Source organism: Callithrix jacchus, chromosome 14 (genome assembly GCF_049354715.1).
Source record: "Callithrix jacchus isolate 240 chromosome 14, calJac240_pri, whole genome shotgun sequence".
NCBI classification, from domain to species: Eukaryota; Metazoa; Chordata; class Mammalia; order Primates; family Cebidae; genus Callithrix; species Callithrix jacchus.
In genome coordinates, this window is record NC_133515.1 from 76956654 (window position 1) to 76971476 (window position 14823).

The following is a 14823-nucleotide window of genomic DNA, read 5'->3' on the forward strand; positions in this document are numbered from 1 at the left end:
GTTTAAGTCCTGTTTAATCAGATAAATGTGCTAATCTGCCTTCCCAAATCTCAAATTGCCAGTTTAGCAGGGCAACCAGACCAGTGTATTTTGTATGGAGTGCCTCTGTGCTGTGGCGCTGGCCGAAACGGCCGTGCAAGCTGAATCAGCTGTGCTGGCAGCCCATGGGGCTCCTACACCTGGGAATCTCCTGGTCTGTGGGCAATAAAGATCCGTCTGGAAATCCGGCGTCCATTCATCCTCTGCACTTTCACTGGGAGCTGCAATCCTGAGTTGCTCCTATAGCGCCATCTTCTCCTCTCCAGAACCTAGATTTTCTCCAAAAGCTGTTTCTTTGAGAAGTTCAATAACATTGATAAACTTCCAGCCATTGGTTATAATGTTACCTGTAGGTTTTTGTAGGAAGAAACAAATATGAAACAGGAAACACAAAAAACACAGATTACAAGTATCAGGGATGAGAGAGGTGGGATCACTACAGATCTTACAGATAATAAAAGAATAATAAGGGAATATTATTAAATTTGTGGCAATAAATTGGACAACTTAGATGAAACAGAAAAATAGACAAATTCTTTGAAAGATACAAACTACCAAAGATCATTTCAGAAGAAAGATGATCTAAATAGCCCTGTATCTCTTAAAAGAATTGAAGTTGAAATTGTAGTTGAAAACTCCCCCCAACAAAGAAAACTCCAGGTCCAGATGGGTTCACTAGTGAATTCCACTAACTATTTAAGGGAGAAACAATGTCAATTCTACATGAAGTTTTCAAGGAAAATGAAGAAGAGTGGATACTTCTCAACTCATTCTCTGAAGCCAGAATTACTCTGATACCAAAATCAGAAAAAGACTATAAGAAAACTATAGACCAATATAAATTATAAATATTTATGCAAAAAATTAAAACAAAATTTTAGCAAATCCACTGGTACAATAAAAATAATAATATGTTAGGACTAAGTTAATTTTATCCCAGGAATGCAAGGCTGTCTTAATATTTAAAAATACAATCAAATATAATTCATCATATAAAAAAACTAAAACAGCAAAACCATATGATCATCTCAATGAATACAAGTTTGACAAAATTCAGCATTAATTCCATAAAAAAACTCAGCAAAATAAGAACAAAAGAGAACTTCTCAACCTGAAAAAGGTTATCTAAAAAAACCTACAGATAACATTATAATCAATGACAAAAAATGGCATCTTTCCCCTCAGATCAGAAATAAAATAAGAATGTTTGCTTTCTTCTATTCAATGGTGTATTGAAAGTTCTAGCCTGTGTAATAAGGGAAAAATGAAACAAAACCTTCAGACTAGAAAGAAAGAAGTAAAACTGTCTTTATTCACAGCTGACATAATCACAGTAGTAGAAAATCTAATGGAATCTACAAAAAAGCTACTAGAAATAATAAGTGAGTTTAAAGAGGTCACAGGATGCAAGCTCAGTGTACACAAATACATTGCATTTCTATATACAATAAAAAATCAGAAATTAAAATTAAAAATATATAATAGCATCAAAATATGAAATACTTAGGAATAAGTGTGACAAAAATGTGAGACTTGTAGAGTGAAAGCTGCACAACATTGCTGAAAGGAACTAAAGACCTAAGTAAATTCAGAGGTACACCATATTCCTGGGTTGAAAGATTTAAAATTGATAAGATGTCAATTTAAATTGATCAACACAATCCCGATAAAAATCATAGCCACTTTTTTCTTGATGGAAATTTTAAAAACTAATTCTAAATTTCATATCTAAATGCAAATAACCTAGAGTAGTAGAAACAAAACAAAAACAAGGTTGGAGGAGTAACACTACCTGGTTTCAAACCTATAAAGCTACATTAATCAACACAGTATGGTACTGGTGTTGAGATCAATAAATAGATCAATGGAATGAAATATAAAGTCCAGAAACAGACCCATGCATATATGAAAAGCTGATTTTGACAAAGGTACAAAGACAACTCAGTGGAGAAACAATAGTCTTTTCAACAGGTTTGGAGGCATAACTTTGTTAGATATGTTATAGAGTAGTAGCTAGATTGCCAGTTTGTAAATGTAAATGCTGAAACAATTAGATATCCAAGTAACATAACAAATGAACTTCAAGTCATACTCCAAATTATATACAAAACCCAAAACGTTTCCATTTAAATCATGGTCAAAATATTTGAATAAATACTTCACCAAAGAAGATACACCAATGGCAAATAAATGCATGAAAAAATGCTCAACATCATCTGTCATTAGAGAAATACAAATTAAAACCCCAATCAGATATACTACACACTTAGCGCGGTAGCTAAAATTAAAAAGACTGACCCTATCAAGTGTTGTTGAGAAAGTCAAGCAAGCAGAACTCTCAGACACTCTTGGCGAGAACGTAAAATGGTAAAACCACTTTGGAAAACAGTTTGAGCGTTTTGTAAAATGGTAGATATATATCTACCATACTTTCTACTCCTGGGTATTTATCCAAGAGAAATGAAAGCATATGTACATTCAAAGATATTTATATGAATGTTCACAGATGATTTGTTTGTTATAATCAAATACTGAGAACAGCCCAAATGTCTATTAATAGATGAGTGGAGAAAAAAAACTGGTATATTTTTGTTATAAAATACTACTCAGAAATGAAAAAGAATGAACTATTAGTACATGCTACCACATGGATAAATCCCAAAATAATTATGCTGAGTGAAAGAAGTCAGATAAAAGGGTACATAATGATAATTCTACTTATATAAAATACTAGAAAATGTAATGTATAATGATAGAAAGCAGATCAGTGACTATTTGGAATGGGAGTGCAGAGAGAGACACAAGAGGGAGAGATTACCAAGTGGCATGAAGAAACATTTGAGGTGATGAAAATGTTCATTACCTTAACTGTGGTGATGGTTTTGTGGATGTACACATGTCAACATTTATCAAATTATACATTTTAAATACTTGCAATTTTTTTGTATATCAATTGTATCTCAATATTTTTAAAAACCAAATCTTATGATTTGGCTTCAAGTATCTAAAGCAAAATATAGGTCGAGGGGCTCCAAAATCACAGTACTTAAAGGATTAACTTTATTGGTTCTAAAATGCACCTTGTCTTTGTGAAAGCAACTATTCTTGTTAATTTCCCAGTCAACAGGCCACAAAGTCCATAACCAAAGCTTTCTCAACATACTCAGTTCAAGTAGATCAAGTCCTTAAAAACAGGCGTCACTACCCCATTTTTCTCTTTCCTTATCTTGAGGAGGGGAAGGAAGAGATGTATGAAAAATATGTAAGATAAGATATAAAAGAGGTTGGTGGAAATGTGCGATGGAATACCAGAAAATGTCTATCAATATCCAAAATATAAGATTTTTCTTTACCTTTTCTCCTTTTGTTTTCCTTCTTTCTTCACTGCCCTCTGCTTTTAAAAATTCTTTTTCCTTTCCCTTGTTTCTTTTACCTTCTGTTTTTCCACTTTCTTTCACTTCCCACATCTCAATTCCCCCATTTGCTGGCAGGATTGTACAGTGGCTGGCCACAGCATGGACTATGGAGCAGTCTGCCCAAGTTCAAATCCCTTGCTCACAGTGTTAGGCATGGGAATATCCTGCACTTTATCTCCCCTATTTTAAATGGGGTAATATCAAATGCTCCTTCCTTCTAGGTTGCCGTGAGGATTAAATGTATCAATATAGGAAAAACACTTGGAATAGGTAATCGCCAGGTAAGTGTTATCATTCTTAGAGCCACCATTCTATATCAGACACATTGGACTCCAATCAATTTAACATAAATAGCCCTGGGCTCAAAGAAAGAAAGCAGAAGTGAGGTTCCAAGGGCTGGAACCCAGTCCTGACTTGGTCATTACAGTTCTCTGACCCTGACCCTGTTACCTACACATCAATGCTTAAACTGTTTATTGGTAAATGAGAAGTTTAGTGTAAAAGCTGGTCCCATTCAGCTTGTACCACTGCTTTTTGAAATCCAAAAGTATAAAAAATATTAACAAATGAAAAGCTGTTTGATAACTTTTAGGCACAACTGAGAAGTGGCATGGATTTTCATATTAAAATAAAGACCATTTTTTTACTTAGTAAGAAAGATAACATCACAATTACATGGACATCACTAAAATTTTAGCGGACCACTAAATTACCTCTTTAATGTTTTATGAGAAATTGCAACATACAGTTTGATTCTTATCTTCTGAAATCAAACATATTTAAAGTTTGGGTCAGAACTCCGCCTTTCCAAAGTTGTACATGAAGCCTCTTGAGAAGTTAGCAGCTTGCTTACTCATCAGTGAGTAGAGAGTGTACCATCAGCTTGGACTTTGCGATCCAGCAGGAACAATCCTCATTTCAGGAGCACTCTGCAGCTGTTCTCTCTTCTCTGAGGTCAAGCAGCATGAGTGGTGAGTGAAGTAACCATTGAAAACCAGAGTCCTCATGGCTCACTTTGTGTGAAATTCCCTGGAGTAAGTGTAATATTCTACATGCAATCCTGTCATTCAAGAAAATCACTCAGTAGGGGTTTAATATAGAAACTGTTTTTACTTGGCCTCATTACACATAACTTTTTTTTTGTTTCCTTGTTTTTATCTACACAGCACCTTTCATATATCTGCTGTGAGTAAGAGTCAAATTAAGCCCTGTTTAAGTACCAACTCTTTCTACTTGTTAAGAAAGGCCTGTGGCAAGTTATTTATCTATTCCAAGCCTCAGTTATGTCATTACCTATATGGAAACAAGAATGCCTCCCTCATTGGATTGGACTGAGGATTAAATGAACAAAATATCCTATGTATCCTCTATAGCAGGGATCCCCAACCCATGAGCCACAGACTGGTCCTGGTACTAGCAACTGGCTGGTGGCCTGTTAGGAACTGGGCCTCACAGCAGGAGATGAGCGGTGGGCAAGTGAGCAAAGCTTTGTCTATATTTATAGCTGCTCCCCAATGCTCATATTAGCACCTGAATTCCTCCTCCTGTCAGATCAGCGGTGGCATTAGTAGGGCAAACCCTACTGTTAACTGTGCATGAAAGGGATGTGTGTTGCAAACTCCTTATGAGAATCTATTGCCTGATGGGTCTGTCACTGTCTCCCTTCACCCCCAGATGGGACCTTCTAGTTGCAGGAAAACAAGTTCAGGGCTCCCACTCATTCTACATTACGGTGGGTTGTATAATTATTTCATTATATATTACACTTTAATCATAATAGAAATAAAGTACACACTAAATGTAATCCACTTGAATCATCCCCAAACCATCCCCCACCCCCTGGTCCATGGAAAAATTGTCTTCCATGAAATTGGTCCCTGGTGCCAAAAAGGTTGGGGACCACTGTTCTAAAGCACATCCTTCTAGGTTATCAGATTCTAGTCCTGTTCATGGTTTTTGAGCTATTTAGCAATTATTTGCAATGTTTTTAATTTTTAAAAATTATTTTTAAATTAAAAAATCTTTTTTGAAAGAATATCACTCTGTCACCAGGCTGGAGTACAGTGGCACAATTATAACTCACCACAGCCTTGATCTCCTGGGTTCAAGTGATCCTCCCACCTCAGCCTCCCGAGCAGCTGGATCTGCAAGTGTGCACCACCATGCTCAGCTAATTTTTATAGAGATGGGATTTCACCATGTTGCCCAGGCTGGTCTTGAACTCCTAAGCTCAAGTGATCCTCTTGCCTCAACCTTCCAAACGTAACTTCTCTGATTATATGGCTTTATGAGGACTACAGATATGACATTATGACTCTGAAAGCGGGCATGCAGCAGGGAGTTAATGCTCCTTTGAAGGGTTATTTCCATGATGATGAGGGGAATTCCTTCTTTTAATACTCATTTGGAGAAATTGCCAAAATGTTAGAAACTTCTAATTCTCTAAAGATTGAATTAGTAGTACTACATTTCCACTGGGTCAAGCTCATATCCAGAAACTGCTACACTGATTACCCAGTCAATGGGCATCAACTTGTCAATTGAAGACATATGAGAAACAATGAAGAATTTTGTCAAAATATAATAAAGGAACACTGATTAGGTCTTATGTCAGGTTCCAATTATGAGTCCCAAATCCCACTGTGGCACCAGGAATATTTCTTGATAGTCCTCATAATTCCTAGAGGACGTGTTTACAGCACTCTGCTGGAATGAGTTGCTCCCACAAAACCTACAACATGGTTGATTCTATGTCATTTGCTGCTAGCTGGATTCACCTTTCCATACTTACATATTCCTTTAGCTGTTTAGAGATGGTCAGAGGTATCCATAGCCTCTCTGCATATCCATGAGACAGCCTGCAAGACTCTTGCCCCATCTAGCCATGAGTTTTAACATTAAACCAGTTGTCAGAGGAAAGTGGGTGAGAACTAGCTGGACTGATTCAGTATCTTGATTGACCGTTATAGAAGATGGGTTTAGGGGGTAGCTTAATATACCTAACTAGAATGTCTACATCAGGGCTTAAAATTTTGAGTGTGTGTGTGCACACACCCATGTATTTGGGACAATAAACAGAAAATCCAAGTTTTTACTCTGATTTCCAAGATGAGGCTGATTAAGAGGTAGCAGGGAATCTTTATAACTCACTGCTAAGTACAACCTAAAAAATAATTTTATTACTAAAAATTGGAAAAATGTAGGAAATAAAATACAGCTCCACAGAAATATAAACTACTACTATTTTAGTGTATTCCCTACTAGAATGTGCTTATTTTTATACTGTTGAGATCCTATGTATGTAGTATTTTTAACTTGTACTTGCACTTAAGATGTTCTGTGAATTTGCCTATATGTGTAATTATTTTTAATGGCAAAATGTTATTTGATTGTAGTTATATTTCAACGTAGTTAACTGCTTTCTTTTTGTTGGACACAGTGTTATGTTGTTATGAATATTTGTGCATCACTCATTGCAGTTTTCTCTTTACGATTATTTCCATGACGAAGACTCTCAATAAATTTTACCAAAGGCTTGTGCCAAAATACTCTTTAAAATTTTTTTAAAAATAATTTTTATATTTAAAATATTCTCCTGTTATCCAACAAAATATTCTCCTGTTAACCGTGTATGAGAATGCTCCATGTCATGTCAATATTGCCAGCATTAAATGCTTCTGGAATAAAGAAAAAAGTCCTTGCTAGTTTGATGGTAGAACAGTATTTTATTTACATCTTTTGATTACCAGTTACATTTCTTTTTTCTCTTCTGCCAACAACTTGTTCGTGTCCTTTGCTCAGTTTTCCATTTTTCATCCACATTAATGAAATTACTTTGTTTTATTAAGTCTCAATAGAAACAATACTTATGAAAGTTCATTTTATTGGATTTAAATATTTTATTTAAACAAATGTTCTGAAGGCTGCAGTTTATTGATAAGAAAAATATAAAGCATACATGTTTGTAGATTATGTATTGACATGATAGTATATAGATTCTCCAATAACATAATTTCGTTGTGCTACTAGTGGAATGCATTCTGTGGAAACATGCTTTTACCTTCAAATCTGAGCACAATACCCTTACATCAAAAATGAAGAAAAGGATAATAAAAGCACGACTTTGATTAGTTTAAGTTTTGGTAGGCCACATCTGATTTGTTGAAGAGTAAATTCGTTTATTTACCTCTTCAAGGAAGTCATTACTTTTTGCATCTCTTTCTGTGCCTCTTTATCCTATAAAGAAAATACAAATACATAATGAAACTTCATGCATTCATCTTGATACTCTAGTGTGCTGAAATAGACTTTTGTTTTGAAAGACCATTACAAAGAGACCAGCTGGGTGCAGTGACTCACACCTGCAATCCCAGCATTTTGGGAGGCCAAGGCAGGGGAATTGCTCAAGCCCAACAGTTCAAAACCAGCCTGGGCAACATAGTGAGATTCTGTATCTATCAAAAAAAAAAAAAAAAAAAAAAAGAAAAGGAAAGAAAAAAATTATCTGGGCATGGTGGCATGCATCTGGTAGTCCCAGCTACTTGGGAGGCTGAAGTGGGAGGATCGCTTGAGCCTGGAAGGCTGAGGCTGTAGTGAGCCATGATCACACCACTGCACTCCAGCATGGGTGAGTGAGATCCTGTCTCAAAAAAATGAAAAAAGAAAGAACTGGATTTTTAAAGACCAGATCCAGATCTATGATAATGTGGGCAATGTGGATAGCTATTTCTGGGCTCTTCCTTCACCAGATCTGGAGTAATGGGATTCAGGACGAAGAGACTTCCATGTAAGCTGACAATGGATCTGCCCTTGTGTCAATCTATTATGGATTTTTTTCTTCAGCTGTGAGATGTGAAGAAGTACTAGACCTAGCAGCAAGATGTGAAGAAATCTGAGATTCTGTTAGAGCTGGTCAACATATATTTCATTATTGACTTTATTAGGAAGCCTATAGTTAAGACTAAAAATCATGTAATATGTTTTATAGGACACTATATCTATTGTTAATTCTTTACAACGAATGTGGATTTGAAAGAGTGGCAATAAATTCAGATGACGGAGTACTTTTATGCATTTTTGCATTTGACAAACATTTTCTGAGCGCCTATCCAAGGCTTTAAGAGATGTAACATATTTGAAATAATCAGATGAAGACAACAGGACAAGGGTAGATATTTGGAAGTATTTGTTAGCTAAATTATTTTTGAAATTGTAGGTTTTCTAAGCACTGATTCTATTGTAGTGATCAACTAAAGTCTATCGTCTATTAAACAATATTTACTGAAGGTTGTGAGAAAATAAAATTACTGGTATCTGAGATACTAATGTGGTATTTAGAAGAACTGATTTAAAAATCAGTAATTCCAGGTATTGAGTTCATGTTTATCAAACTGCTGGGCTATCTCAGTGCTTGGCAGATGCCATCTATTAGTAAATAGATGGTCCTAAGTAAATGTCTGCTAAATGAATGATTAGACACTGAAACATGGTGGCAAGTATCTATATCTAGGAATTAATTTCTTACAGCAGAATTACATAGATGAGAGCATTATTTCAATTAGTTGGTTAAAGAAGTGAATATTCACAAACTGTAACAGAAGAGGGCCCTCATGTGCTCCAGATCCCATTCTCTCTGGCTTCCCCAGGCCCTTATTCTATCAATTATCTCCTTTTTCTCCAATCTTTCTTGAACCCTTCCTTCTTTGCTGGCTTTTTCTCATAATCATTTAAATGTGCTTCTGTACTTCCCATCTACAACAAACCCTCAACTCAAGCATCCCTTTAACCTTACGACTCTCCTCCTTACCCCATGAAATTCTCTGGAAGAGTGTCTACACATAATGACTATATTTTCTCGCCTCCTGACTGCTTGGAACTCTGGTTTCCACTCTCTGCTGTTCTACTAAAACAGCCTAGTTTAAGATCACTGATGATATCCACATCAAGTTCAACACTCACTCCAGTCCTTGCTTGCTTGACTTCTCCAGAGCATCTAACGTAGTTTACCATTTCCAGCATCCCTTGGCTTCCGAGGTCTCACCTTCTCTGACCACTTCTTTCAGTCTCACTTGCAGGTTTCTCCTCCTCCCCCATTCCATTATGTTGGTGTTTCTCAGGGGTAGATTTTTTGACTTCTGCTTTCCATGTACTACATAGTCTCTTTGGATGACTTCTTCCATAGGGCACCTTCAGACATTGTTTATATGCCAAATATCCAATTACTCACTGGACTTAAAAATCTCACAAACACAAACTCAACGTTCCAAAACTGAAGTCACCTTCCCCACCAACCTGGTTTTCCTGTATTTCCTGTGTTAATAAAGCGCATCTCCATCTATCCTGGTCAGTTTCCCAAGCCAGAAACCAAGATGTCATCCTTGAGTCCTCCTTCTCCCTCAATAACCAATCTCCAAGTCTTATAGAGAATACTACCTACAATTCTGTGGAATCTGTTCTCTCCTCTTAATTCCTCACTACCATCATCTTAGTCCATGCCACCATATCATGTCTGTGTCATTGCAGTTGTTACCTAAATGATATTCCTGCTTCCAGTTTTGCTCCCCTCCACTCCAAGCCAGTCTCCATATGGTGGCTATTGTGCTCTTTTCTAAAAATCTCATTGTATTATCTGTTGCTGAAGACCCTTCAGTGGTTTTCCTCTGCTTTAAAGAAAAAGGCATATAAGGCTCTCATCTCTTCTCCCCCTCCAGTATTCAACATTTCAGTCACATCATATACTTGATTCAGTACTTTCTATGTCTGTTTTCTAGTGTTTCATAAAGTATGGCCCCATACTATGTGTTCCAGTATCATCTGGGATATTTAATACTATAATGGATATTTACCTGTATTTCCATTCTAGCCAGAGAGATACATATTTCAACACTCACCTAATAGTTATCACACAAGATTTTGTGTTCTACATTTTCCAGTTACATTAAAAATAATTTTCTGGCCAAAGTCTTTGTAAATATGTTTAGAGCTGCATAAAAAATGGAAGCTGATCAACTGATAATAATGACAAAATATTAAAGGAAAAAATGACCCAATTACTTGGCATGTTTCATTTGTTAAAAGATAAATATCAATAGGTTATATTCCATTTTTACTTCATTTTTAATATTCCATTCCGACTTTTACTTCATAGATATTCTCTAGGACTAATCTATTAAAGAGGGGTTATTTCATTGCTCATTAAGTACTACCAAATTCTATATTCTACACCTCTAAGAAAGAATCACAATTCTATACCTTTATGCTACATTTTTTTTTAAAGTAATACATCACTGGGCAAAAGTCTCAATTATTTGTTGAATTGTGTGCTAAAGGGTTCTTGGTAGAGTTTTTTCCCAGTATAAGTTGCATAAAATCCAGGTAAAAGCATTTTCTATATTGACTTGAGGCCTGGGGAACCTCCCCAACATAAGAACTTTTAAGGTTCATGAAGGTATGGGCAATCGCTGAAGACTTTCCCTAATTCAGGACACTGACAGTATTTTCTTTCTTTATTATTATTCTTAATAATTTTCTTTTTTTTTTTCATTTTAACAGGTTGCTTTTCTCTTAGAGTGTTTTATACAGCATGAATCCTCAAATGTCCTAGAGTGCTGCTCTATGAGTAAAGGGTTTATTATGTTTATTTCGTTGAATTGCTTCTCTAGCATGAATTATTATTTTTCCAATGGTTTCTTCCTCCTTGAAAAAACTTGCCACTTTCTTTCTGGTTTTACTCTAAGTTTTTTTTCTGCATATCAAGGCTTGAGCTTTGCCTAAAGGGTGTAGTGTTTAGCCCCGTGGGAGCTCTCTGGTATCTAAAAGCAGAACCCAGACAGATGGAAACTTGAGAGACCACCTATAAAGATTAGGGCTGAGGCTGAAGGCTCTTCCAAATGCTGTACATTCATATGGTTTCTCTCTATTGTGCATTGTCTCATTATGACTAAGGTGAGACCATTAAGGGAAGGCTTTCCCACATAGATCGTATTCATGTGGTTTCTCTCCTGTGTTAATTCACTGTGTTGTTTAAAGGATAAATGGTCCCTGAAGGCATTTCCACATAGATTACAGGCAAAGAGTTTCTCTCTTGAGTTCTCTGGTATGAGTAAGAATTAGCTCTCTAGTGAATTGTTTCCTACATTCATTATATTTATAGAGCTTCCCTCCAGTGCAAGCTAACACATGTTGAGTCAATGTTGGCCTGTGAGTGACAACTTCCTCATACTCATTATATTCCAAGGGCTCCTCTCCACTGTGACATCTCTGCTACTGAGACTATAACAGGCTGTTGAAGCCTTGCTCACATACCTTTATTTATTCATTTATTTTCCCACATATGAATCTGATGCCAAGCATTCAATATAGTCTCTAATTAACATCTTCCACTTTGGTTACATTCATCTGGTGTGTTACTCTCCTTTGCGTATAGAAATTTTCTCCTTTGTAGTAGGTCAGCTGCAATCTGACTAGTTTTAAGGTTTTCATTATGTTTCAAGCACTTAATATATTGGCTATATTTATGCAATTGCCCTCGTATAAGAACTCAGGTTATGATTTTGAGCTCAGGTTATTCCTTTTCTTCCAAATTTGAATTATCCACACCTTTGAGCTGAGATAGCACACTTTCTCTAACTTCAAATTAAAGCCATGTGATTGTGCTGCATTCCTAATTTGCCCTCCCCAGGCCAATCCTACTGTGGAGGAACAGGGTTCACCCCCATGAATCTCAGTATTGACATGCTGTTACATGGCTCCTTCCTGTAGATATTCTCCATGGAAGTTCTTTGTTTTTAAGACTTTCCTAACAGACAATTCCATCAAACAGTGGTAAAGGATATGAACAGACACTTCTCAAAAGAAGGCGTTTATGCAGCCAACAAACATATGAAAAAAAGCTCATCATCACTGGTTATTAGAGAAAGGCAAATCAAAACCACAATGAGATACCATTTCATGCCACTTAGAATGGGGATCATTAAAATGTAAGGAAACAACAGATGCCAGAGAATTAGTTCAACTATTATGGAAGACAGTGAGGCGATTCCTCAAGGATCTAGAACCAGAAATGCCATTTGACCCAGCATTCCCATTACTGGGTATATACCCAAAGGATTATAAATCATTCTACTATAAAGACTCATGCACACATATGTTTATTGTAGCACTGCTCACAACAGCAAAGACTTGGTACCCACCCAAATGCCCATCAATGATAGACTGGATAAAGAAAATGTGGCACATATATACCATGGAATACTATGCAGCCACAAAAAGGATGAGTTCATGTCCTTTGCAAGGACATGGATGAAGCTGGAAAACATCATTCTCAGCAAACTGACACAAAAACAGAAAACCAAACACTGCATGTTCTCACTCACAAGTGAGAGTTGAACAATGAGAACACATGGAAACAGGGAGGGAAACATCATACACTGGGGCCTGTCACAGGGTGGGGCTAGGGGAAGGATAGCTTTAGGAGAAATACCTAACGTAGATGAGTTGATAGGTGCAGGAAGCCATCATAGCACATAGACTATGTAACAAACCTGCATGTTCTACACATGTATCCCAGAACTTAAAGTATACTAATAAAAAAAAGTAAAATTATTTTTAGAGATAGGGATCTTGCTGTGTTGTTCAGGCTGGTCTCAAACTCCTAGGCTCAAGTGATCTGCCCTAGTTGGCTTCCCAAAGTGCTGGGATTACAGGCATGAGTCATCACACCTGGCCACATTTTTCTGTATATCTAAAATAGTTCTAAGATTAAATGCTTGTTTTTAAGAACAAAATGTAGCTACCTACATTTTTCCCCTTCTGACCTGTCCTGACCATTGTTATCACTCAGGATCATTTGTGAAATATTTATGGGAAACTAAATGTAAACTGGAGAAAGTAAAAAAAGAAAGAAAGAGAAAGACTTTCCTGCCTGGATGCTGGTTTTGAAGATTTTTTTCCAGAATCACATCTCTGTGCAGCTTCCTCTGAGATGGGTCTAGCAGGGCCTACTCTTTCTGAGTAAAATCCAAAGCCATATCCTCAAGGGTTAACATTTCCTAAGGATGTACTGTCAAGAACTCAGTCACCCCGTCTTTTTCTGTAATCTCACCCACGGACCATAGGAGCACTAAGCCAGAAAAGCAGAACCCAGATAGATGGAAGCTTGAGTGAGACCATGATGACACTGAGGTTGGGGGCACCACGTTCTAGAGCTCGGAGCTTCTCCTTCTCTCTAGAAAAGGCCAGGAACCCGTATTTTTCATGAGCCCTCTACTGCCCAAGCAGGTCTTAAATATTTAAACAACTGTGCTTAAATTCTCATTTCCTTAGATTATATAGCAAAACCTCAGGATCACCTTTCCTAGCCCGTAGCCCAGGTTGCAGTACCAGTTTTATTTTCTTATAAATCTCTGTGCTTACATTTCCAAAACACTCATTACATTTTATTGCTATGACTTTTTCAGTGCCTGCCTTTCCCACTAGACCACAGAATTTGTGATGGCAGAGGTGTCTGTTCCCTTTGTATCCCAAGCCTCTAGCAGAGTACACCTCCATATTTGTAATGTAAGTGAATAAAGATAATCTCTCTTTCACTCACTCAAACACACACATTAAAAATACAGATTTATTTCATCTGATAATGTTGGAGAAATACAGTTTAGAAAAATACATCAATGCTCTCTGCTAAAGACTTTGGATAAATAAGAGAGAGACTTATTTATTTTAAACTGTCATTATTCTCCTAGCATTTGGGTAATGATTATCAAACACCAACTTCATAAGACAAGGTACTGGTTAGGAACAGCTATTCCCAAACTAATGCTGTATCATTATTTATTTTAAGAAAACAAATAAATAAAAGGGGTCTAAGAAACTTCTTTAGAGTGTTTTTAAGATCCATTTAAACAATACACCAAGGCCATTACAAATATTGCAAAATCTTAAGAAATAATACATTTTAAATGCAAATGACAAGAAGGTAAGAGTCAAAAGAATAGAAGTAGGGGGTTGTAAACAGACTTCCTGCAACTCACGAAAATGTCTGTTCAGACAGTAGGAAAAGTCTGTCTATACTATAATCGCCTAATTTTTTTAAAAAGTACTAGGAATAATTCTCCAGGCATGGATAGCACAGATGAGTTAATTTATAAGAAATAAGTTTTAACCAGAAAGAAACGGGCAAACAAGAATTTCTAGCAAATGAGACACCATTACTGGATTTTGGCAAGCAATCCATTTATTACTCTGAGCAGTAGCATTCCTATAAGAGGAAGGCAGAGTAAATGTATACAAATTCTGTTTCATAAAGCTATCCAGAAACCAATGTCTTAATTAAGATAATCAAACATGATATCTTAAGAAAGAAAATTTAAAG

At 36.4% G+C, this 14823-nt stretch overlaps 1 protein-coding gene across 19 annotated transcripts in view; it reads right to left on the bottom strand.

Moving 5' to 3' along the window:
• Positions 1-7334: 7334 nt before the first annotated feature.
• Positions 7335-14823, bottom strand: part of RMDN2 (regulator of microtubule dynamics 2) — a 73546-nt gene continuing 66057 nt past the window's right edge. For 10 of the 19 annotated variants that reach the window (XM_035272779.3, XM_035272778.3, XM_035272780.3 and 7 more), the window contains 2 exons: positions 9985-10117; positions 7571-7691 (listed from right to left, as the gene is read on the bottom strand). In XM_035272779.3, the coding sequence (XP_035128670.2) occupies positions 7687-7691; positions 9985-10117 (138 nt within the window). In that variant the 3' untranslated portion in view covers positions 7571-7686. Of the gene's footprint in view, positions 7692-9984; positions 10118-14823 lie in introns of all 19 variants that reach the window. The other 9 variants (XM_078349477.1, XM_078349478.1, XM_078349479.1 and 6 more) reach the window with 2 other exon arrangements.